Source organism: Gavialis gangeticus, unplaced genomic scaffold, assembly GCF_001723915.1.
Source record: "Gavialis gangeticus isolate Ggan-Ray unplaced genomic scaffold, GavGan_comp1, whole genome shotgun sequence".
In the NCBI taxonomy this organism is placed as follows: Eukaryota; Metazoa; Chordata; order Crocodylia; family Gavialidae; genus Gavialis; species Gavialis gangeticus.
Window position 1 is genome coordinate 12,177,007 of NW_017728997.1, and position 25,033 is coordinate 12,202,039.

At 45.1% G+C, this 25,033-nt stretch overlaps 1 protein-coding gene across 3 annotated transcripts in view; it reads left to right on the forward strand.

Moving 5' to 3' along the window:
- The window catches only part of FRMD4B (FERM domain containing 4B), a 138,322-nt gene that overhangs the window by 93,833 nt on the left and 19,456 nt on the right, over nucleotides 1–25,033 (forward strand). For all 3 annotated transcript variants that reach the window (XM_019504780.1, XM_019504777.1, XM_019504779.1), the window contains exons 8-11: nucleotides 13,119–13,202; nucleotides 14,296–14,361; nucleotides 15,463–15,520; nucleotides 16,263–16,349. In XM_019504780.1, coding sequence (XP_019360325.1) covers nucleotides 13,119–13,202; nucleotides 14,296–14,361; nucleotides 15,463–15,520; nucleotides 16,263–16,349 — 295 coding nt within the window. The remainder of the gene's footprint in view (nucleotides 1–13,118; nucleotides 13,203–14,295; nucleotides 14,362–15,462; nucleotides 15,521–16,262; nucleotides 16,350–25,033) is intronic.

A 25,033-nucleotide genomic window follows, 5' to 3' on the forward strand; every position in this document is an offset into this window, starting at 1 on the left:
AAAGCGGCTGTTAGGACGTTATATTTGCTTGATTAGGGTATCTGAACTTTTGCATGTGGAATTGATAGCCAATTAATGCAGGGATCACCTGGGGACTTAATGACTGGCTTTCTCTGAGCTGCAAAATGGGTTGCACTTAAGAGCGTGTTGGTGAGCCCTGCTCTGCCTGGCTGGTTTTCACACCTCTGGTAGAGGATTTTTTATTTTATTTTTTGATCTGCAGATTGGTGCTGTGGATGGGGAAGGGCTTTTTGAAGTATCTTATCCTGATATCTATCTGGGCAGTCAATCCCTATTGAAGTCAGCCGGAGTCTTGCATGCTGGTTGATTGTGGAGGACATGCCCAAAGAGATTGGTAGTATCCCAAGAAATCATCCATATGGCTGAGCAGGCAAGCAGTGAAGGAATGCTGTATTTGCAAACTGGAAAATGCCCAAAGACATTGGTAGTATCCCAAGAAATCATCCATATGGCTAAGCAGGCAAGCAATGAAGGAATGCAGTATTTGCAAACTGGAAAATGAAAGGAGAAGCCTCTTATTTCTGCACCGTGAAGCCTGCTGAGGAAACTTAGCAGGATGGCACTACAAAGACCCATAGCAATGGGTCTTTGGAGATAAAGAACCTCTCTAAAACAGAGCTGCCTCGGGTAAAACCTGATGTGGATAGAGGAAGCTGTGGCTTTCGGACTAGAATAGCCCCGGCCTGCTTCAGAACGAGAGATTTCCAATTGTGAGATCCCGTGTTTAAGCGACTTAGGCTCTTAGGAAGCCTTGAATGTCAGTGGGATTTTAGACCCCTCTATGCCCAAGTTACTTTTCAAATTGCCCCTGCAGTGTGTCTGTTTTGTAGAGGACACTAGTGTCAGCACAACTAGCCAGGACGTTTTGGGCAGCTGCATAAAGCAACTGCTGGCTGCAAGAGAAATGATCAGCGGAGGCGAGAGCCCAGTGCAGTTGACATGGCCCATCGTTTTGTTATCCATCATGAGTAAGTCGGTTCCTTTTCCCGTTTGCTACATTTGTGATCCTGGCCAGGATAATTATACTGTGTGTGTGTGAGATAGAGATGCATAGGAGCGGGTCACATCAATGCTCACCGACCGCCTTGGCTCTGCAAAGCGAGACCCTTCCCCGCCGTCGTCTCCAAGGCGCGCGTGCCAAGCAAAATGCCTTCACGTGCTATGCCCTGACACCCATGCCAGGGGTTGCCTACCCCTGTTACAGCCTGTTCAGAGACGCATGAACTTTTGCAGGCTACAGCCTCCTTCATCGGATGCTGTGGACCACTGTGAAGGTGGATAAGGCCAGAAAACTTTTTAGCCTCACAGTTGTGACGTTGAGCTACATGTGAGTTGATGGGGCTGCAGCAATTTGGCCCCTTGTTTTCCTGTAGAAAAAAGGTGGTGGTTTTTGTTCAAAATCATTTTAAGTTCTCTTATATTCACTGTTCAGCACATTGGGACGGCCCTCATCAGATGCTTCCATTTGAGATGTCTTTATCTGCCGCCACTCCCCTAAAAGTTGGAGTTTTTTAGTACGGTTTGCGGCTGTGTATTGTGCAAATATTGGTACCGAACACGAATTGGGTTGGTGAAATGCAGGAAAAACTGCAGTCCTCGTTTCAGAATGGCTTGAACTTTTAAACTCCAATAGGAGGGTTTTTTTCCCCGACAGAGAGCATGCTCGGTTCAGGTTGTGGCTGCTGGCGTGGTATGCTGGTTAGGCAAAATATATTTGTTTTAGTCACTTAGGGAGTCTCATTTTTTACTTGGTTTTGATAAAGCAAATAACGTGAGCAGAAAGGAAGCTGTCAGATTGGGTGCTCTAATATTTATTCCTAGTGCAAATACGCACGGTAGTATGGTGGCACCTTGGAAAATAAACTTCAACTTTCTGCTGTTAATGACTATAGACTCTAAGTACGCGGACCCGTAAAATATTTTATAGCACTGTTTTTTTTTTTTATTAATGTTGTAATAAAGTTTTCTTTGTAGCATCCGTAATGTTAACTTACCCACCTTATGGACACCATGCCATCTATTACCTGGGTTTTCTTTTTAGCTTTATAGTTTAAACCTTTTTATTCTTAAGATTATTTTCCTACAGATGATAGCTTGTGATCTGGGGTTTTGTTCGGCTTGGATAGTTTCTGAGGCAGGAGTGAAAAAAGGTAGGGCACGATTGAAGTGAAGACAGACGGGTCTAAATCTTGTACTTCCTGTATCAAGAAGTTTATTAAAATCAGATTAAGTACTATGTAGGGAAAGTTACCTTTTCAAAAGTTTATTTTCTGACAGATTATCTCAGATCATATTTTCCAAAGCTGAAACCCAGTCGTGTTCCTTGAAAGTTTAATTAAATTGCTGGAGGAGGGCTTCCATTTTCTTTAAATAGCTGACGCATTAGATTTTCCTTTTAGCCTGTGGGCTGCAAAGATAACTGCTGCCTGGTATAACATAACACAGACAATGTAATGAATTCCTGATAGCTGACATGTATGAGAGACTGGGGTTTATCACTGCATGGGTGATAAACACAGTTTGTAAAAGGGAACCAGTTTGTTTAAAAGATACCCTTGCGGACTGCATTCATAGCACAATTGTGAATTCGGGAGTCTCCAAACCAGGTTTTACGGTGGAATCAATTAAATATTTGCTGGGTGCAGGGAACAATCTTTAAGTTTGCTCCAAAATCAAGAGCAGGTGAGAACAGGGAACAGGAGAATTTTTATGTGAGAAATGTATAGTTTTACTGAGCAAACTGGAGGGTATGCTTAGCAGAAAGGCATGTTTTAACATTGAATTAGCTTATGCTTTGGGGAAGTTCATGGGGGTATTATAGGAAGGCACCTGTTTGCCATATTTCCCATTATCAGACTGGCCTACCTTAATGCATAACACACCCTGAAGAGCTGGTAATCGTGCACCCAACCTCCCCGGGCTAACCCGCTGCTTTGAAGTCCAACCCAGTCTGGTAGTGGCCAGGAGTCAGTGTTCGGTGTGTGTTAAGGAATAAGCCGGTGGCCCAGATCTACGCGAGCCCCACATCACCACGTCATGATCTCAGGTGGCCACGCGTGTCAGCCAGCTCGGCAGAGGCAGCTGAGCGAGGAAAGGAGCTGATCCCTCCAATGTTAGGAAATTCCTACCAGCCTGCAGTTTTGGGGGCTGGTGGTTTTGGGGGCAGGCAGGAAGGGTGAAAGAGAGGTGGACGTGGAGGAAACACCCATCTTGCATGGCCTCCAAGTTCACCTGATAAAAATGACACTTAGAAAAAAGCGGTTCTCTATCTTTGTTTTTAACTTGAAATATCTGCAAAGGCTTTAAAAGAATCATTCCCCCCCAAAAAAATTCCAGCTTAAGGACACTTGTAGGCACCATGCACATCGAGTCATAAATCAATGTTCAACACTCCAGCCTTGCCTTCTGCTCCCTTAACCATATTCCTGCTGTTTGCTGAATGAATCATTATGTGTTTTGCCTTTCAGCAGTAACACTACGTAAACCTGTTCCTCAAATACCTCACTTAACCTTCTTGTAATCCATTAACTCCCTCCTGATCAAACAAAGCTACCCTCTGTCTTGTCACAACATAGGCCCATTTTATGTAAAACTGTGGAAAAACTAACGCGTGCAAAAGTTCGCAATATCAGACCTTAGTAGAGGGTTCATTTCTTTCCGTTTGTAGGGAACACACTGCAAAATGAGTGATATGCACACACACACACTGTGTGTGTGTATATGTGTATGTGTATATATATGTGCATATATAGTGTGTATATATGTGCATATATATGTGTGTATATGTGTGTGTGCATATGTAATGTATGTGTGTGTATATACATGCATTTAATAAGGTTATCCAATGTAAAAAAACCCTCTCTTCTCATTCAGACTCCCCTACAGCTAAGCTTTGCAAAAGGCCTCATAGGTAGAGCTATCTGAAAAAAGAATTTCTATGGGAATGTTTTATTTCACCTGCTAGGTCCTTGCAGGGCATTAACATTTTGCTTAGTTGAAAGCCCAATTTTCAGTCAAAAAATTAGTCTTGGTGAAATGGGTTTTGACCCGCCCTGCACGAAGGTCAGTACCCTAGGAGTCAGACCAAAGAAGTAAGCAGATGGCAGACCCTGCTCTCAGCCTGCCCATATTTGTGGTCTTATGGCTGCTACCCGGGTTGGTTGTCCATTAAAATGGGATTTGCTTTATATAGGACCAAATTCACTCCTAGTGGATCCATGAACTTAGTTGCCCCAGGGATTCATTTGGCTTCTGCTGTCTAGACTATTGAGGGTTCATTATGGCATTGCATGCTGCACTCCGCTGCACTGTCGTGTTTGTCACCGTGTCCAAGATAAAAACCTGTTTCTGGCTGGATTTTTTTAACCTACTGTTATTATTGGCAACTCCTAAGATGACTCAAACCTAAAAGGAGAGGGAGAAGATTTCAGTGGGGTTTTTTCCCTATTTACTTCTGCTCTGTAGGCCCCTACACTGGGAGGCCACTCACATGCAGAAACCTAGGCAAGTGTGTTGTTGTCTTGCATGTGTAGGAGTGCAGCCAGCTGCTGCTTTTGTATATGCAGGTCTTTCATCTAGAAATACATGGTGGGGAAAAGGAGAAAATGCATTGCAAATGGAAAGATTTGACTGTAAAGAAAATCACAGAGCTCAGCAAAATGGCTCGGAAGCAAGAGTCGAGCCCGTAACTCCTTTTAACTCAGTCTTGGAAATGATCAGACTCCGGACAGATGCACGCTTCCTTTACAATGAGTGGGGTGAAGGCTCCTGGGCTGTAGAATAAATACGTGTTCATTGTACGACAGGTAATGACAGCACTGAGTCAGGTATAAATGCTTGTGCGAGAGGTAAAAAAAGATGTTAGATGAAGAAAAAGAAGACGTCTGCAAACAATGCCTGATCTCACGTGGCCTAATGATGCACACAGTGTGATCTTAATATTTAGGCTAATATTAATGTGCAAGTTCGGTGAGGCAGCATGCATTTTTACAGAAGATAAATATATCAAATGTTAGCCTGATGTGACTGCAGCGGCTGCAAAGATGCTACCGTGTGCATCCTGTGTTGTGTCCTATGCAAACGTTATCCCTCTGCAAAGGTCCTGCACCTATAAGCCAAGGTGGGCAGGCTGTGGAGAGGGGTTTAGAGATGCTCTCTTCCCTTTGGTACAGAGCTCAGTTCAAGGCAGACAAAGGAAGAGGTGAGTGTGGAGCCGGGGACCATGGGTCCTGCACTTGGCAGGCCCAAAGAGAGGGACACGTTAGGGCAATGTTTCTCAGCCTTGTTAGACTCAAGGCACCCTGTGGGAAATGCAGCTTTTAGTCGTCACTTCATTTTTAATGCCAAAAAAGCCACTACAGCAATGCTTCTGCTGCAAGAGGTCAGAAAGGACTCCTGTTTGAAATCTCTGGGATTATCTTGGGGATCACGTTGGCACCCTGCAACATGCATGGCACCCTCGAAAGGATCTTAAGGCACCTTGGGTTGTCCTCGTTAGGAATCACTGTCTTGGAGCCAGGCAGCCTGCTGTAATCTTTAGGTCCCCATCGCTGCCCAGGCAAGGCTGCGACCTCAGGGTTTCTTCACCTTTGGCACTGGGAATGTCCCCAGTGCGTTAAAGTGAGGTACGGTCCCTTTTTCCCCTGCGTGTTGCATGAGGAAGGGCCGCTGGGAGAGAGCCGGCTATGGCAGCTTTTCCTCCGCTGCTTTTTGCTGCTGTAGTTTTAGGTTGGCCCCATGTTGTTGTTCGGATACTTTTGTGTGCGTGCACACACTCTGAAGCATCCCGGTTTCAGCACCGAGGTCTACGATAACAAGCTTTACGCTTACAGAAGAGCCGCGGCTAAAGGGGCTAATCTGACTTGCGTGTGAACAGGAAGAACCCGCGAACGTTTGTAATAACTGGTTCCTGTCTGTGGGGAGGGCTCCGAGGCCTTTCTAGCATCCTGCCCCAGTGAACCATTTTTACTTGCTCTACAGCAAATCCCTAAGCGAAGTGCTTCCCGCCTGCTCTGATGAAGAAACGTTCCTGGCACATACTCAAATAGTCTTGCAGTTTTTGTTCAGAGGTAGAGACGGCTTATTTACTCCAACTACCAAGCTTTCAGGATCAGACCTGAAAGGGAAAGGTGCCCAAGATTGTCCGGCAGCATTTGTGTTTGCTCCCTGCTCTGACACAGATTTCCTGTGCAACCTTGGGCAGCTCACTCAGCCTCCCTGTATCTCAGCTCCCCAGCTGTGAAATGGGGATAATAGCTCTGCCCTATCAGACCAGGGCAGCATCATTATAATTATAATTGCAAGGCATTCAGGTGCTGAGATATTTATGCATCATTCCCCATTACAAATGATCTGTAGGACACTGGTTTTGTACAGCAAATTTTCAGAATATAATATTGCCTCCCATCTGAGGATTTTGGGAGCATGGCAGTGTATAAAGTTTCTTTCCGAATGCCCTTGAAGATTGCTAAGCATCTTCCCCCACCACTTTTTTCTCCTGGGAAGAGCAACAGAGATGCAGAGGCGATAGATAACCTGCCCACTTACCTAGCATGGGGCGGAGCTGGAGTTAAAACCCAAGCCTTGTAACTCCAAGCAAATGACCCGGCTCACATTGGAGTCCACAGCAAGAGCCAGTGGCATTTGGATCAGGTCTGAAGTCCTTTGCTTTTCCTACCAGCTCTTCTCTGTCTATAAGGCTAAGTGAAAGGGTTAGACCTCCCGAGCGATGCTGTGCTTGATGCACGCAACCCCAGGTTTTATCCGTGCATCATGCTCATTTTGCATGCTGGGTTTTGAAAGCATTTGCTCTGATGTAGCCTCCCAGCGCAGCCCTTTCTGGGCCGTTATCAAGGGGCCAAGCCCTGGAAATCTTCCTCAGGCAAATGTCCCTGCTGACAGGGGGGTGAAGGGTGACTTCTTGACGGTCCTGAGAACCTCCATCTCCCATGACGTAAATGGGAGATTCGGTTGTTTGTCATCTCTCCAGATTTGGTCCCTGTGAGTAGGAAAGTGACTTCTTGAGTGCTCCAGGATAACCGCGTGGTAGCAGACCGAGCGACTGCAGGAACCGTGGAAAGCATCTGGCATTTGTCACAAAAAAGGACCAGCTCAGTGAAGGCTTTGGAAAACCCTGCTCTGATTGCATTTCTCCTCTGTTTGGCTTGTACTCTCCTGGTGTGGGTTTCTTCTTGCAAAAGTTCTCCCTAACTTCAGTCGTTCCCTGTATCGCCACCTAGACCCTTTCTCGCCCCTTGTCATCCTGGCTCTTTGCTGCTTGCTCTCAGGCCTGTCCCCTCCCAAAGAGCATGCCCAAAGCCTCCCCGCAACAATATTGTGAAAAGATACTTGTCCGTCCTGTTTTCCCACTGTAAGGGCACAGCTCCAGGCCATGAACCTAATTCTCCTCTCTTGCACCGGCGTCAATCCAGAACAACTCCACTGCTCTGCGAGTGCTGGCAGTAGGATCCGAATTGGACCCCATGTGCAAAGAACATACGGTATTCGACTTGTCCTGTTAAAGTAGGTGCCCTTGGCGAGTCTCAAGATTTTGGGTAAATGTTGACATGTTCCAAATAATCTGACGTACAGCAGATTGAGAAATGATAACCCCCTCGTGTCCAATATTTAATTGGGGCCTGAGCCATTTCTATCTAAATGTTTGAAAGAGAACATTTTTAATTTAAAAAAATGTTGTTGGAGAATGGCGTGCACAACTCTGTATTGCTGTCTGTGCTCCACAGTAAAGATCCCTAAACATGACCTGAGTCTGGGTGCCCACGAAATGCCTCTGAACTAGCCTGGGTTCGACATCAAGGGCTCCATCATCTCTGAAAAGAAAGCCACTTGAAGCCTGTCCCACTGGGCCCCTCCAATTCCCCAAGTCAAAAAATAAAAATTCCTTGAACCAAATATACAATGTCATACTTGGAAAGACCTGCAAGAGCTGCGAGATCAGCAAACGTTAGTATTGTCGAGAGGACCAAAGACTTGGAGAATACCAGAACAAGATGATGTGCTCGACTGCCGTGATGCTACACTGTCCATGTTTTTCCAAGCAAGTCAGTAGTGACAGGCACACCTCCACCTTCGTATTTCTGAAGCATATGGGTTAAACCCCAAATTCATAGTTTCATAGCGCTCAGGGTCGGAAGGGACCTAAACAGATCATCAGGTCCGAGCCCCGAAGTTACCAGCAAGTTACTCAAATTGGCGTGAAAATGAAAGTTGTTCAACTTTCATGGCACAGCCAGTGTAACTGGTTTGTTGGTTCGTGCTGCCCCAATTGTGCTGCTTGCTCTTGTCCTTCATGCTTCCATCCTATGATAATCTCATTAGCCGCATCTCGTTTCATCAAAAGCTTTTACCTTGAGTTACTGCATTAGTAGCCAATATAAGAGGTTACATGGTGCAGTGGGCACAAGGAAAAGGCCGGGCATCCACTGACAAATGGCTCTAATTAGCACAGTAAATCTCTGGTTAGCAGGGAGTGTTGTGTCCGGCGAGACTGCAGGCTGTGAAGATGCCCATGCTGGGAGCTCAGATATTTTATAAATCCTTTTTAATTCGTCGTCCTGTGCTTAAGGCAAAGTAAGCCATTGTTGTCTGACTCCAGCACTCAAATTTCTGATGGGGACGTCAGATGGATTTTAACTGTATGTTCGAACCTAAAACTTGGAGTCACAGCTGACTTTGCATAACTTGGGTTTAGACAGGCACATGCAGCAGATGTGGGCTCACAGCTGGAACTGGTCGTTTGTGTGATTAGCTTTCCTATTCATAGTACGATACCTGTTTTGAATGTGGTGGGGGGGATGTACTTGGTAGCTGTGTTGGTCTAAGACAAAAATCCATAAATTCTGAACTTGTGGTTGAGAGATGACACTTTTTTATTAGACCAATTAAGAAATCACCAAAACAAAAAAAATATTTTTCTGTAAGCTTCCAGGCTCACACACCCTTCATTAAGCTCAGGGACCATTAAAGACAGTAAAAAAAATCCCCATTGGTAGCTGTACCATCCTCTGGTCCACACGGCAGATCTGCAAAGATCAAGGAGAGCTGTATGTGGAGGTGGGGAGCAGCGTCTTACCCTAAGCTGGGTTGTAGCAGAAGATTAAATACAGACCACACACCAGATGCAAATTAAAGCCATATGTGAGAAGCACCTCAGGTGCCTTTCATTTAAATTGCCCAGATCAATTCAAGTTATGCAAGATTTTTGCTAGGGGAGAAATAAAAGAGCAGGAAGGATGGAAAAGAAAGATGTGAAAAGAGACCCAGTTGCTCATGTTCTTTCATTCGCTTCCTCCGAGAAAAGAAACACCTCGAATGAGTGGTTTTTTTGTGTATTCTTCTCCTGGGAAAGGAGCAAACCCTTCTGCCAAAAATTCGGTCCTCTTGACTCAGGGCAGTTGAGGCGCTGGAGCTGGGCCAGGCACCAACAGCAGCGTGTTAAGACGCCGCCCCACTGTATTGGAGATCAGATGAAATGCAAGTGGGCCCCTTGGTCCTGACAGCTGAATTCCAGCTCTGCTCTCGAGAGAGCCGGCTTGCCTTGTCCTGACGGGGGAACAACACCACCGCTTACAGGAGCGGCTTCTGTGTCCTCCCCAGGGCTGGGCAGGGCATAGTAAAAACCATTTATTGCACTTTACCGTGCTATGTGGGTAGCTGAGATGGTGGAAGAATGGGGGCTTCTTGCAGCCTTGTGGTTTCCCATCTTGCAGACCCGGTAAAAACCCAAACTGCAGTGGCTAATACTTCAAATTTCACGTAGACATTTTGCCTCTTAAGGGACAGTGTGGGCCTCTCTTAGGGCCTGGGGAAGTGAGTCAGGAGGGGAGAACGTGCTTTGCTTTCTCTGCGACAGCGAACTTTGGGAAAGAGAAAAGCTTGTCACTCCTTGCGGGGGGTTTCTTCCTGGCCATGAGGCCGTGAATCATTGCAGGTGTGTCTCCACGCTGTGCAAGTGCTGGGTTGTGCCGCTCACCGAAGGGCGAAGGAGCACAACCGGCGAAGGGGATGGAGATAGCTGCAGATTTTGATCCATTTTCTGGGATGAGCTACAGCCGCGGAGAAAGGGGTGTAGGTTGTAGCCGTGTTGATCTAAGGACGTAGGCAGACGAGGCTGTTTGGGTAAATGTGATCTCTTTTATTAGACTGACTTCCGTTCCACCCAGGCAGACGCACACAGCAACTACAGATGCTCCCTGTGCCTGATGAAGGGTGTTGGGACCCGAAAGCTTGCAACCAGTCCTGGAGAAAGGCCATATTGGAAATAATGCACAAACTCTGCGAGAAACATAGGTGTGCGTTTCCCAATATGCCACGTGGAGGACGGACCTGTTGAGCACAGGAGACTGGGTGCCCAGGGAAGGGCTAACTTCTAAGACTCGGACTTAAAAAATTGTTTAAAAAATTGAATCCGGCGCAGCCCCTGCAACCCTCCCGGGGGTGCGGGCGAGCCCCCGATCTGCCTGCCGGATGACAGGAGGCTGGTGCTGCCGCCTGAGACCGGCGCTGAAGCCACGACAACTTTCAAAATGTCTCGAGTGCCCTTGTTTCATTTCGAAGCTGTTTCGAAGGCTTTTGTTTCGTTTCGATTTCACTATTTCGAGCTCAAAACAGCTTCGAAGTGAAACACCGGGTGCAATTTTGCACAGCCGTACTAGACAAGGGCTGGTGAAACAGTCTTATAATCTCGGCGTGGAGGTTTGGCGTAGAGATGGTTGCAGTCTTCAACGACCGGAGGTCTGCAGACCGTACTGCTTGGAGTCTGCCGCCCAGGTGGAAGGGAACTGGCCAGGTGGACTTCATTTTCAAGTCAAGCTTCAGCTCTTTCCAAACTTAAACCACGAAGGGCCATATTTCCTATTTAACAGGAAAGCAGACTAAGCTACGGCCCTTATCTCTTGGCGTGTGATGAGGGTAAGATGTTTGTGGACCAGAACATTGCAATGTAGGTGGCTCACACCAGCTTGTCCATCAGTCGACTGGTGCCCAGCGCTGCTGTGTACCTGCAGCACCCATTACTTTTACTGAATTAGGAGCCCACTAAAGTTGCTGCCTGAACTCCCAAACAAGGTGTCTGTAAGTGTGGATGTGGGTCCGTTTAGGAGGCATGGCCCCTGTTATTCAGCAAAGTAGCATGCGGATCTTGCCTGCCCAAGCTTTTTCCCAAGTGCAGTGCATTTCAAAGGGATTCGGCATCAAGATTATGGGTCAGGCTTTCTGTCTTTCTTTCTTTCTTAAATGTTGGCTGCTTTTATTTGCCTTGTGGCTTCAGAGACTTGACGGTATGTTAGGTTCCTGTCTCAACTTTTTCCCAACTAGGAGTGCTAGAGGAAGCGTGTCGCTTTTTTCTTTAGATAGATTCTTGTGCCATCTTTCTGTCCCCAGATTAATACTGTGAGGTTTGGCGGTGCTGAGAGTTAGAAAGAGGGAACTTGGTTTTTATTTTTTATTTTTTTTCTCTTCTCTTTGGGATATCTCTGTTTGGAGCAGCCAGGTGTAAGCCTGACAGGAGTGAGTGGTGTGGGAAATTCAGCAATAATAGCAAGTCCATACTAATTGACCCTCTTTTTGGCAGCTTCCTCCAACCTGAAGCATAAATGGGCTGTGGATTGAGCTAGTCCTTCACCCATAGAGGTGGTCTCCCTCCCTACTATCCCATGCCCTCTGAATGGCATGCCTTTAATTTCCAGTGCTGTTAGCATGACATTTACCCTCAACACTGAGTTTCCTTGCAAGGAAGGAAATCTGTCCCTGGTTCTGTACCTCCCCGGCGTGCAATGTTAAAACCCGGGTGGCGATGCCGGTGCCCCGTTCTCCTCCGTGATGTGCAATGTGGCATGTGCCAAGACATTCAGGAGGAGGAGGAATAATGCGCCCATGTAAAATCTTTCACAAGAGAGAGTCAGATCTGCAGGGGAGCTTTGAGAGAGAGAAATGAACTCCTCTGTGAAACCACCCAGCCTGTGCAACTCGGATACCGAAGCAGATGCCACTGAATCAGACCACTGCATTCCTCACATAGAAGAGTCATGTTTGCGCCTGTTCTTGCTGCTGCGAAAGCATGCAGAAATTTTGCAGAAATGAGGCGTGCAACCTTCAGCTGATTAATTAATGAACCACGTCAACAGAAAATATTAACCGTTTCCATGCTGCCTCCAGTCGATAGCTTCAGTGGGTGCCTATTTTCCCCCTTAAAAGTTCATGCACCTATCTGTCTTCTATCACAGGATTTAAGGTCAAAACATGGAATTTGTGTCTTGTGGGAAATTCAGATATTTTAACACCTGATTCAAAAGCTTAACCCCCCCCCGCAAAAAAACAAACAACCCCCCCCCCAAAAAAAAACCCTAGCAAAGTTTTCTGTAGAATAACAAGTGCAGGAAAAAAAACCCTTCTTTTGGGTAGTTCAAAATGGAAGATTTCACCAGTCTTGAATTTTGGGTTGTCAGCTTGAAAGGAAACATTTTGATTTGGGCTTAGACTGGCTGATCAGATCAACGTAAACTGTGGTGCCTTGTGCATTTTGATTTTTTTTTTTTCCAGTCCTGCCAAAAGTTACCCGGTCCTGCAACAAATTTTTGAGTCCGAGTGAAACTCCTAGTTCAATTAGAAAATGTTGCTCTAGAACTTTTTTTGACTGCCAAGTATTTTTCACGCCTACAGCGGGTAGGTTGCTGTTGGGAGTGGGTTTTAACTAAACACCCACCAAAAAATGAACCTGTAAAGCTGGCGAACGACAGTCTCTTCTGGTTCCCTTTTGCAGCTGCTCAGGGCAGATTTCCTAACTCGGCCAGTGCTCCGCAGTGGAGAAATGCCATCTTTTCTTTTCTTCAGCAGCTTTGATGCCTCTATAGTTATATCGCGTTCGCAATGAGTTTTAGCACCAATCTACGTTGCATTGCTTTGTGCAGAGCGGTTATGTGAGAAGGCCGATAGAATTACGTTGCTGTGACAGCCAGGAGACGGGGCGAAGGGACCGGTTGTTGAGTAGCTAAAACCCAGCAGCTCGTCCTTTTTGCTAACCCTGATGACGGCACGGGTGATTCACCGGCAGTAACTTGCGTATTATTCATATTTTTTAGCGATGAAAACACAAGGAAAGATTTGAAGACGTTGCCTGTCTTTCCTACCAAGACTTTGCAAGAGCATCCATCCCTTGCCTACTGGTAAGCTCCTTCCTAATATTAAAAACGGTAAATGCCCATAGCAGTGGGGAATGACGCAGTTGGCTTGACACCGTCTTCTCTAAGGGGTTGTACGTGGGGCTGATCCTGACCGCGTCATTCCCAACTGCTTCAAGCACTTTCACCGTGTAGGGAAATGGAAATCCAGCTGTTATTTTGCTGTACAGCGGGTCAAACCATCTCCAGCAAATGCTGGAGAGATTTGAGCCATCCAAGTTCCTGCTAGGTCTGGATTTTGCAAGTGGCTCCTATCTTTTATAACAAGGTGACCCCAAACAGCCCTGGAGCATCTGAAACATAGATTTAGTCCAGTGATGTGACTTGAATGCATTTCACGCAGGGGTAAGGGCTATCACACGTGTAGTGTGAATACGCAACATTATTTAAGAGACCATTATACTCGTAACCGAGCCCGTTGACTTAGGTCCACTATCCCCTCATTGGTTTTATTTCGAGGCTCTGCTGTATTATGTCATTTCCAGGGTTGTACTAATGGCTTATGATAAGCCTTTGCTTTTTGCCTGTGTCAGGCAACTAACTCATTTAGCTTGGTTTTACTTTTTTATTCTTTATGGCTAAGGTTTGAATGCATAATTTTATGTCTACTCCTAGCAGAGGAAAATACTGAGCCTAGGAGAGGGAGAAGGGTGCAAAGATTACTGGTGATGATAACCCATTGTTTCATTTGTAATGTCTGGAAGAAAAATACGTAGGAATGCGAAAATCCTTGTTTTTATAACTTTATCTGTTTCGTGTGTGGAGCGTTTGTCATTTGAAGTTTGGGTGCTTCATGCTTCTTGATAGCACTGTATACAGTTAGTAGATTGTATATAAAAGCAGGTTAATCTGCAGCAATGACTCGGTTAGCATCTGAGACCTTGTGTCCTCCATGAACGATCGGACAGGAGGCCCATTCTGACTAATGAAGTTTGGGGATCAAGTGTGAGCTACAGTGAGAAATGCTCAGTGAAATATCTTGTGTATGCTGAACGTGCGTCTGAACTTCATCAAACATTGCGTATAAAAAAGAAAAAATCACTGAGCCTCTGAAATGGTTTCTGTGCTTATTTTGCAGTGAGGACAGAGTGATTGAGCATTATGTAAATATTAAAGGCCTGAGCAGAGGACAAGCCATTGTTCAGTGAGTATAAAACTTATTCAGCTGGAGGGCATTTTTTTTTTTAAATCCTTCCTGTTGTCAAATGATAAGGCGGGCTGGGCTGATGCCCACAGTCCTTGTGAACCTTTTCCCCATTTCTGCAGCAACGATGTTTCTGGTAATAAACCTGTTGCCTGCTTTAAACCATATCGAAGTTAAACCAAAGCATTTCACAAATTCTCAGTTAGGTTTTCACCTCTATGTTTAAATATCTTAGATATGCAGAAATGCTTATCACCTCATTGCCAGCTCCACAAGAGTGGATCTCCCTACTTTGTTTTGCTAACAGTTAGTTTTCACCCCTCGTTCTGGGAAAAAAAAGGATTGCCTTGAGCTCTGTAGGGAAAACACAATGCATGTTTAGTATTTAAAACAGGCTAAATTTGGTTTTTAAATAGGTCAGGGATTCTCATTAACTTCACTGAGCTTATTGGACTTTCAAAGGGCAAAGTAGAGACGATTGAAGGGTAGAGTACAGACCTAGAGGTGTATAGCAAGCTGCATAGTTACATCAGGTAGGCAGCGTGAAACTTGCCCCACTCAGTTGTGTGATTGCAGCTTTCTGCATATCCGTGAAAGTCTTGCTAGAAAATCCTAGTGCTTTCTTTTTTTTTGGCAGGAACTGAGAATGAACGGTCCTCGTAGGGGTTCATTAAGCTGTGGAGTCACCTAAATATTTAATGAAACAGTGGTACATATAGTTCTGTTTTATAAAGGAGTTTCTTCTTGAGGTGATGATTTTGGCCAAGTCAGTAGAATTAATAGTTAAGTAGGTACAATTAAATAAGTATAAGCAGCTCCTTCAGTGTTTTGGAAAAGACCAGTGGGACATGTCATCTTAGCCCTTGCTTTATCCAGGCAAGGTTTAACTTAGTCTGCAGCATTTTGTCTCGTGTCCTCTGGAGTTTTGCTGTCACCGTTGGGTGGGCCTGCGTGTCACCTCTGTCTCCAGCTGTGTGTGCTGGGGTCTTCCAGGAATTAGGGCCTAAGGCAAATAACTCAATGTGAATTCATAAAAAAAGACGACCTATGAAGAGACATTATCCTTTGCAGAGCAGTTCATCTCTATCAATCTGTTTGCAGGTACATGAAAGTGGTGGAAGCCCTGCCCACTTATGGAGTCCATTACTATGGAGTAAAGGTCAGTCCATGTCCATAAGTAGCATGATTTTTTTGCTCGTGATGTACCATCGTCCTCTTAAAGCAGTAATTTAATCATAGGCTATCTGTCTGAAAGTATTAAAAAGTAGGATTTTGAGCCATATGTTATTTCCTTGATCTATAGGAACTCTTCTGTTGCCAAACAGCAAAATCACTTATGTGCCCAAGAACACAGAAGGGAATTTTTAGTGAAATCTCCAGTAATCTTATCAGGAGCTAAATTTGTATCCATCTAATTAAATGGGATCATGCTGGCTATCCCTTATATCTTTTTAAGCAGTTAACATTTCTCCAGAGACATGATGTGCTGTTAATTGAGATTAGGAAAATGCCATGCACAGAAGACGGTTCCTAAGTGATGTTGGCTTCACGAGTGAAATGCAGCTACCGCTGGTGCCCGCGCCGCTGTCTGCCGTCCCAGCCCTGCAACATTTTAACGTAGCTTCCTACAATTCTACCTGAAAATATATATATTTTTGAGAGGGGTGAAATAGTTCAATTGATGAGCAGCACATCGTAGATAACTGAGCGACATGAGCAAAAGGGTTTTATTGTGCTGAATGGAGAGCTCACAGAAAGTAATACTTTAATAACAACCTTGCTGCTGGATGCCAAGTTTATTCACTGTCCCAACCCACAGATGCTGGTGGCAGGATGAAATGTGTCGATACTCTTATTAGATCTTGGTCAGATCGTAGTTCTCGTCTTTCTCCATTTTACAGGATAAACAAGGAATCCCTTGGTGGCTTGGGATCAGTTATAAAGGAATCGGCCAGTACGACTTACAAGACAAAGTCAAGCCTAGAAAAGTAAGTTGTTTTTTTTCTGCATGTCATGTGGAAATGTGTACATTTTTAAGCAGTTGCTGCTTTGAGTCCCGAGCTCACCATGAACTCCTTTTTTCTTGCATCCATTATTTTGGCAAAGGTTCACACGAGTTCACAGGATCCTTCAAATGTGTAAAAAGCACTGGTAGGTTTGTATTCTGGATCAGCTTCTAGAAACACGGGGGTCCTGTACATGTGCGTGGAGCCTGCTCCGACACGCTGGAAATCCAGCTGCAGCACAGAAATTTAACGTGTTCTGGCAGTTTTCCACGCCGCGTGTATCAGCGTCCCTGCACATCTCCGTGCTGAAAAAATGGTGGCAGGGTGCTGTGAAATAAAACATGCTTGGTGAGCTTTAGTTCAAAGCACCCTACTGCTGTTTTTTTAGCACGGGGACACTGATACACGTGATGTGCGGGTGGTTTCAATTAGTGCGGCTCGCTCCTTAAAGCACCCAGTCCCACAACAGGTATAAAAATGTCCACAGCTTCATGAAAATGCCTAATGTGAGATTGATCAGTAGGAATTCAGCGTGGTAATCCCTCTGAAGCTTGCCACTGTCTTTTTCTCTCTTTGGGCAGCTACTAAATGATTGCCTTCATTACTTGTCTTCATACTTTTACATCCTCCAAATCAATTCAGTTCCTCTCTCCTGTTTTGTTTAATGCAAGGGCCACGTTTGGTCATAGGACTTGCTGTCATTTATATACACGGACTAGAATTGAGATTATAAATTGCTAAACCGGGTACAGGTTCCAGCCGATGCAGATTCCCACCCTTCACCCTGTGTTATGGAGTTGCAAACACCAACTGATTACAAGCCGTATGTAAGCAAATTGGTAGGCAAGAAGTTTGGGTCTGCAGTGCTAAGAGCTTTAGTATCAAATACTGTTCAAGCTCTGGGTGCCCTCCAGAGGTGTTGAAAGTACTAAAAACACTGCAGTAAATAGGGCTGGTGGTGTCCAGTACTCAGTGCACCATAAGCACTTGGGAGAGCCAGCTTTCAGTTAACCCCTTTTGTATCTGCGGGGTTACAGTGTTCAACACTAGCCATGTTAGGAAGCTTCAGGTTTGAAGCTGCCCAGGCCCAGATAGCAGCAGCCACACCCTGGCAGTCTGAGTTTTGTGTGGTAGGATAGGATTTATAATGGAAATGTGATAGGATTTATAATGGAAATGTTGGTAGACCATTAGGTTCAATGATTCTTGTCCATCCTGCCATCATTATAATGATACAGCTTAGCAAACAAATCACAGGGGAAAGGCGGGGAGCCTGAAAGTGAGGCAGGGGAGGGGGAAAGCTTTGATATCAGTAAAGTTGCTTGAAATTGTGCCTAATTTGAGTACATGAGATCACAGGCCTACTTGGAAGGAGGAAGCTAAGGACTAATGTGCAAATGGTTTCTTTGCACAAAGGGTGGTTCTGTGTTTGGGAACCTCACTAGGGAGGTACTTGGGGTAGTTTCATTTCAAGAAGAAAAGAGATACAGGCAGCGCACAGAGGTGAACAGATACTGCTGGGTTTTAGAGGAACGATGCTTACGTATGCCATACAGCTGTTAGTTTTAGCAGAGATGTGTTGCCCCGTTCTTCCTCCCTGTCAGACCGTGCCATGTGTTTTGGCTAGAAATACTAGCCAAATTAATTTTAAATAACTATTCCAAGCTGGAAATATATCAGAAGAGGCAGAAGAGGAGGTCTGTCAGTAGGTTTGTGACCAGCAGAAGCAATGCATTGCTAGGTAAAGGATGCAGAACAGCAGGAGAGGAAGAGGCACGTGGTATATGAAATCCAACCACTTTTCAGACCCAAAGTGTTGATACCGTTGGGTTCGCAGGAAAATTCTTACTTTGCTTCATGGAGTCAAAATAATCTGCACAGCAGGTTTTCTGTTAGGCTTGTTATATTGTTTGCATCCTGGATCCAAAGTCTGGTGAGATTTATCCCTAAGTATTGGTTAAAGAGTTACGGGAATCCTCACTGTGCTCCACCCTCCGAGCTGGCTGCATTTCACATATGTGTGGGCCTCTTCGGCAAAGAAAGAGGGAGATGCTGAGTCACAGTGTAACCCACAAGTGGGGTTTTCCTGTTTTTAGACATATGTGAAAAATTGGTGTGCAGCTATCCACTGATACTTGTTGGGGTGGGAAAGTTTCAGATGTGATGCTTAGCAAGAGTCCACAGCGTTCTGGCTCTGTTCCAGGGAAGTAATCACACTCTGCCTTTTTCCATCCTGTACTTTAACCCAGAGAGGGCTGCATTTATTTTATTTTATTTTATTTCCCGTTGGTAACATGCACACCTCAGAAACTCTTGAAGCCCATATTCATAAAATATGGGAGGGGGGGGAGTACCACAAAAACCATTCAGTCTGCCCCACAGCTGGCCAGTGCACACAGTGAGTGCATGAGATGCTAGTTGACTAATTAGCTCCGCAGTAAAGTGTCACCGCCTACACGTGCGGCACTATTAGGCCTGACTAAACTAATTAACTTCGCCGTAGGATAGGATCGTCCTGCTCAAAACAAGTACTGTCCCATGGTGGAGTTATTTACTCCACTGCAGCGTGTGTGTAGATGGTGACTGGGGCTGGCTAGGGCACGAGTGTGCTACAGTATGGGACTGCCTGCCACCTAGCCCCGCACTGAAGTACCCTTGTGCCCCAGGCAGCCCCTCTATAGCACACTGAGCTGGGGGGGAGCAGCTCTGGGTTCACAGGCTGACCCCCCGGGGCCCTTGCTGTGCCACCCCTGCTTCGTGTGCTGTAAACACTGCACCCGGGAGCAATAAACTCCAATGCAAACTGCACCCGAGTTCTCTGCTCCTTGTTAATAGCACATGTAGATGCACCCAGTGTGTATAACAATGTGGTGAAATGGTCTGTTCACATGTAACATAAATGGGGCTTCCTCTCTGCAGGGGGGCTGGCAGGGCCAGCACCCTAGTATGGCCCCTGGTTGTATCCTGCAAAAGCTTCCTCCTGCGAGTGCTCACCATAACTCAGTCCTGTAGGTCATCTTCATGAAGTCAGAGTGCTTGCTCACATTAGATGCTGCTCAGCTGAAGAAGGCTGTGCCAAGCAGGTTTGGGCCTGACATTTTTTTTGTGCCTTGTTGAAGAGACTGGATCATTAGATGAAATGCAGTATTTCAGCAAAATGTTTTGGAGGACTTACCCTCACTCCTAATACACATCCTACACCAGTGAAATTAAGGGCAAGCTTGGTGTTGACTGCAGTCAGAACCAGTACAAGTACTTGGCTCTGGGGCAGTGATTATTCTGGAAACAGAGGAGCACTTTCTGAAGCATCATTTATTGAACGTGCCTTGTTCTTCTGAGACAGAAGTGCAAATCAGAGGAAAATGAACTGCATATTAGTTGCGCGTTATAATGTACATGACTCAGATGGATTCCACTTTAAGCACTTGGAGGCAAGTAACTTGGGTTCATAATCCACACCCCTCTGTCGCTGAATGTAGCCTGAAAGCCCAAATTTTAAAAAAATAGTATTCATTACAGCTTCAAGTCTACAAAACTTGCAATAACGCCACTTACAGAGTGGCCTTGCAGAGCATGGTTGGTAGCACATGCTAGCTTTGCAACTGGATAATGCTTATGATAAGCGTTTAAGAAATTAAGAGAGAGGTGTCTAAATGCTGATGCTGAGAGTTTTCTCCTGCAGAACGGTTACCTAATGAAAGTGTCCTGTCCTGCATAGTTCAATTGTTTGGAATACAATAGCATTTCCACTGGGTTCCCAGCCAGTTGATCTAATTATGCAGAGAGCTCTGTTACTGTGTGGTATTTCTCACCAAGGAGAAGTCATTGATTCAGAATCCAGATAGTGAGCAAACACAATGATTTAATGCAAACACAGGGCTTGTAATAAGACCGCTCTGTGAAATGCAGTTCCCTCCAGACGCAAAGTATTGTTTAAGCTTCACCTGTTCAAAGAGAGATGCTGTTTATATTGGTCTAGATAGTCATTGCAAGATATTTGTTCCCCTTCCTGCAGACAAAGGGAGTTGAGAACACTTTGATTTTATTTGGAGACACTCAGAAAAATATTTCTTAGGTATAAAGTGTTCTGCATATGTTGTCTTCAGTCGAAAGATTTCATATACAGAAACCCTTTCCACGGTGCGACCAGCCCAAAACCCAGTGATGGCATCTCATCTAGTGGATGAGTTTAAAGAACGTCATTACTTGCTATGTGCACGCACAGACTAGCTTGAACATCCTTTTTGAAAGGAGCAAACTCTGGTTACGGCGGTAAAATAGAAAGGGCAAGAGATGAAGATGGGAGGGTTTCTTCAAAACTTTTCACAAGTTACATCTTATTTAAATGCTTTCATAGGGCATTTTTCAAGCAAATAGTTCTGCTGAGAAAATCACAGCGCCTTTCATGGATGACTTCAATCCGCTATTAAAGCCACATGAATGGTTCTGTTCTCTCGATGAAGTTTCTTTTGAAGAGTCCAACACATTTATGTGTCTTTATTTTGCTTGAAGCAGTATAACAAAGTTGGGTTCCCTGAGTTGCTGGCTAATACACACGTGTACTACTGCATACAGTCATTTCTAATTCAAGTGACTTCATTAAAGCCTGGATTGCAGATAAATGACTAGCTATCAATGGTCTCTTCCTTCCTAGATGTCTCACTTCCTCCAGTTCGGTGCAGTCGTGTGGTCCATAAACCAAGTTCTTTGCAGATCAGAAATGACAGAGTCCCTCACAAAGTATCTTCCCTCGGTTTCTCATGTTATAGAAGTTTCTTTTCAGGGAATAAGTGGTGGCGATACATCAATGGACATGCAAACTGCGCTCTCCCTCCTGCCAGCGGAAAGGAGGAGTCATTTTGTTGTGCACCTGCATCGCACCAGGACTGATCCTGCTTCTTCTCTCTCACTGTTTTCTTCACGTTGCTGATTTGAGTTCATCTGCCATTGCTGTACCTAAACTTTGCACTTTCCCCCCATGCTTATAACACGCCCCCAAACACGTATGCAGTCTTCCTATAAATCATATTTGTTCCTAGCCTGCTTCCTGAAATGTAAGGCAGGGACTCTGCTCTAAAATGCAAGCTCTTTAAGGTGCGGACTTGCTATTTGTTCTGTGGTCATTGCAGTGCTGGGCACGTGGGACCCAGTCTGTGGCTGGAGCTGGTCGTTACTATTGCCATAAAACCGATAGACAAGAATAGTCTACTGGTTAAACTATAAGAGAGGGAGTCACATGTATGTTTAATCTAATGATTAGTACATCACTGCTGCTGAACAGCTGCTTCCTTGATGATGTTTATATATCCCTAAATAGGCTTTTCTGTTTTGCTCAGTCACATGTCTTGATGAATTTTGCTGGGTTTAGCTTTCTAAAATGTACAGGTCACGTCCAAATTTGACATGGAAAAGCCGTTCAAATATTACTGTTGGGCGGTGGCATTCTGCACGGCGTGTGGTGCGGGGAATTAGGGGTCGTCTCTGAGGGTCTTCCCTTGGTATTGGCTTTGAAAAAAGCAATCCTGCACTTGAAGAGCTATGTGGGCCTCCCTTTAAGTGAAATGGGAGCCTTGCATGGGCTTATTAAGGGTTTGGCAAGCTCGTGGTTGGAAAAGAGTTGTTGAAAAAAACACTTATTAGCTCAGGTGCGCTTACTCATTTGGTTCAAAGCGATGTACATTGCCAAACTCTCATGAAAACATTTTAATTATTTCTGATTGTTTCTTCTGACCTTAAAAGTCTGCATAAAGTTTCCAGATTTTTTTTAGTTTCTTTTTTTTTTTTTTTTTTTTTTTTTTTTTTTGCTTCTCTCTGCATTTTGTTGGAAAGGTATTTTAAGGGAACTGGAAATTAGGGAGCATTTAGCCTGGGGTAGAATTTGCATGTGCTCAGTGGGAGTTTCACTGAGTACAAACTTCTTGGATTTGGCCCCTGATTTGGAAAATCTGATTTTAAAGTAGCTTGAGCAAATTTGTTTCTTTCCCTTCGATTTTTCTCCAGTGTTCAGAGGCTTTTCTGTTCCTTGTCTTCCCTGATGACTTGTATCTATTACTTTCAGATGTTAGCAGGGAACAGCCTTAATTTACTCATCTGTAATTGTGGATCATCAGATGGACTAGGTATTATTTGTCCATACCTGATTTCATAATTAGTCTTGCAAATGGACAGCATGGCAAAGTGATTTGTTTTATTTTAAACATGTTTAAGATCCACTGGAAACCGTGCGTGAGAATGCACTTAAATGTTTTTAAAGGATAGTCAGCTAAATGATAGACTTACAGGAAAATAACATTAAGTAGCTAACTTCTCTGACCACAGGGAAATGCGTGAGTCATGCAAGTTAAGAAAGAGCTAATATCTTAACTGAGTTATTTAGATGTATTATTTTAAATAAAATATGTAATATTATACTTTCAAATAAGCATGGTGAACCCACATATCCCTGTTAGAGCAAACTTTATTCAAAACAAATTGTGATGCTCAGCAGTTTTTATGTAAACAGATGCTGTATAAAGCGTGAACAGTGAAGTTGTATGCAGCCACAATCATCTGAACATATTTTCGACCACGTAGCAGCAGCACGCCCTGTGCCTAGACTATGAAGGCACAGTGGGCAGCTACAGCCTGCCTTTGGTTTCTTGCAGAAGGTGGGTTGCAGTGTAGACATCACCTGGGAGTCAGGAGATCCTGATTTATGGTTGTCCTCATTCGTCTGCCTGTCTTTGTGTCATTGGGCAAGTCACTCTGTGCCTCAGTTTACCACTGTAAATACAAAGAGCATCTCCCTGAAGGGGATGTTGCAAGGCCTAATATAGTTAATGAAGCACTTTGAAACTGAAAATGCTAAATATTGTAGTGTTGGTGCTGATGTTGGGCAGCCACTGATTTGTATTATGGTCTATAAGTTTTAATGTCTTTACAGATACCTTGAAAAGTCCTAGTAACTTTGCAGTATGTATTCAAAACGGATACAGTATGTGGCTGCTTGGAGCCATTGCAGTATAGACGTAGTAAATGTTATTAATTAGGGCTGCCTTGTCTGCCTATGTCCTTAGACCAGGGGCGGGCAGTTATTTCGGGTGGAGGGCTGCTTACTGAGTTTTGGCAAGCCATCGAGGGCCACATGACAGGCAGCCGGGGCAGACGACTATTAATTTTCTACATTTTTTAGGGGCCCCACGGGCCGGATAGAATGGCCTGGCAGGCCGCATCCGGCCCCCGGGCCGCATTCTGCCCACCCCTGCCTTAGACCAACACGGCTGCAATATACACCCCCGTTAATTAGCCCTTGCATTACGTAGCATGGACTCAACATGTAGCACCAAAGTCATCTTTTTGCCTTCATGCTCCTATATTGCAAAGGCAATATGCGTTGCATCTGTGCAGCCATATGCCAAGCAGATACCACTGAGAACAGGAGTTGCTTTCCATGCCCCCGGTTGAGTTTAGTGGTTGATATCCGGGTCCGTTTGAATGAGCAAACAGAGTAGAGACTGGGGGGTGCGAAGCAGCCAAGCCCCTGTAAAGGGTTACCAATGCATATTGCCCCTGCTGCGTGTGAATTGAACTAAATAGAAAACTCCCCTCTCCAGGGCTGTCAAACCAGAATCTCTTGCAAACGTTCGGTGCCATTTGTGGGTGCTATTGCTGCCTTATAAGAAGGCAGAAGAACCACTTCCTAACAGTGTTTTTCACAGTGGGGATTAGGGTGGTAGCCCTCAGAGGGACTCTCTTTCTCTGGGTGGGAAGGGGAGATTAACTAGGCCACATAGCTCTGGCATGCTTAATTACGCTAATAGTTGCTTGCAGAAAGATTGGGCAGTGCGTTCCCATACACAGATGCCTCCTGTTTGTCGAGGCTGGGTAGAGCCAGCAGGTCAAAATGTGCATTCCCGTTTCCTCATGTCTGTGTGGGGGGCCAAAATCTCTTCTCTGGAGTTTAGGCATCCCCCAGGGGAAGTTCCTTATCCACATGCCAAGCCCCACCTCGTTCGTGCTGTCTACTTGCAGAACAGGTTGTCTTTTAATTGTGTCGGCCGCTCTGGTTTCCCACAACCTGCAGGTATGCAGGGTGCACATAGTGCTTGCATCCTGGCAAAATAATAAATAAAATGAAAAAGCAGAAGTCCAGAGGAAATGATCGAGGGAGCAAGAGTCATCATTTGTAAGCGATAAGGCAGAGGGAGCGGCTGTTTCCAAGGGCTCACGCCCGTAGCTCTTTCTGAGCATGGCACACGAGTGGAAGGGCAGCAAAGCTGGCATGTAGAGTGCAGCTTTTCCAGTGGGACCTGTCACCGCTCACGTGAGTAAAGGCGATGGTGGGATAGTGCTTTCCACCTCTGCTGTAGATCAGCCTGAAGCTGAAGGCACTTCCATTTGCATCCTGCTGTGCTCAGCTCTCTTAAAGGCACATCCCTTCTGGCTGAAACTCCCGGGGCTTTCCTCCTGTCTCCACTGTTTGGTTATCTGCAGGGAAAGGGTGGTGGTGCACGTGATGTCAGCAGTGGGAGGATGTCTGTGAAACCAGAATTACACCTAAGTGCCAAGGACTCAGCAGCAGAGGGAAACCAAGACGGCTTCAATGGGAGAAACTGGTTGTAGAGTGGGGTGGGGAGGGAAGGGGAACATGGACTATCACTTGATTTAAACCTCCTTTGGACTTACAA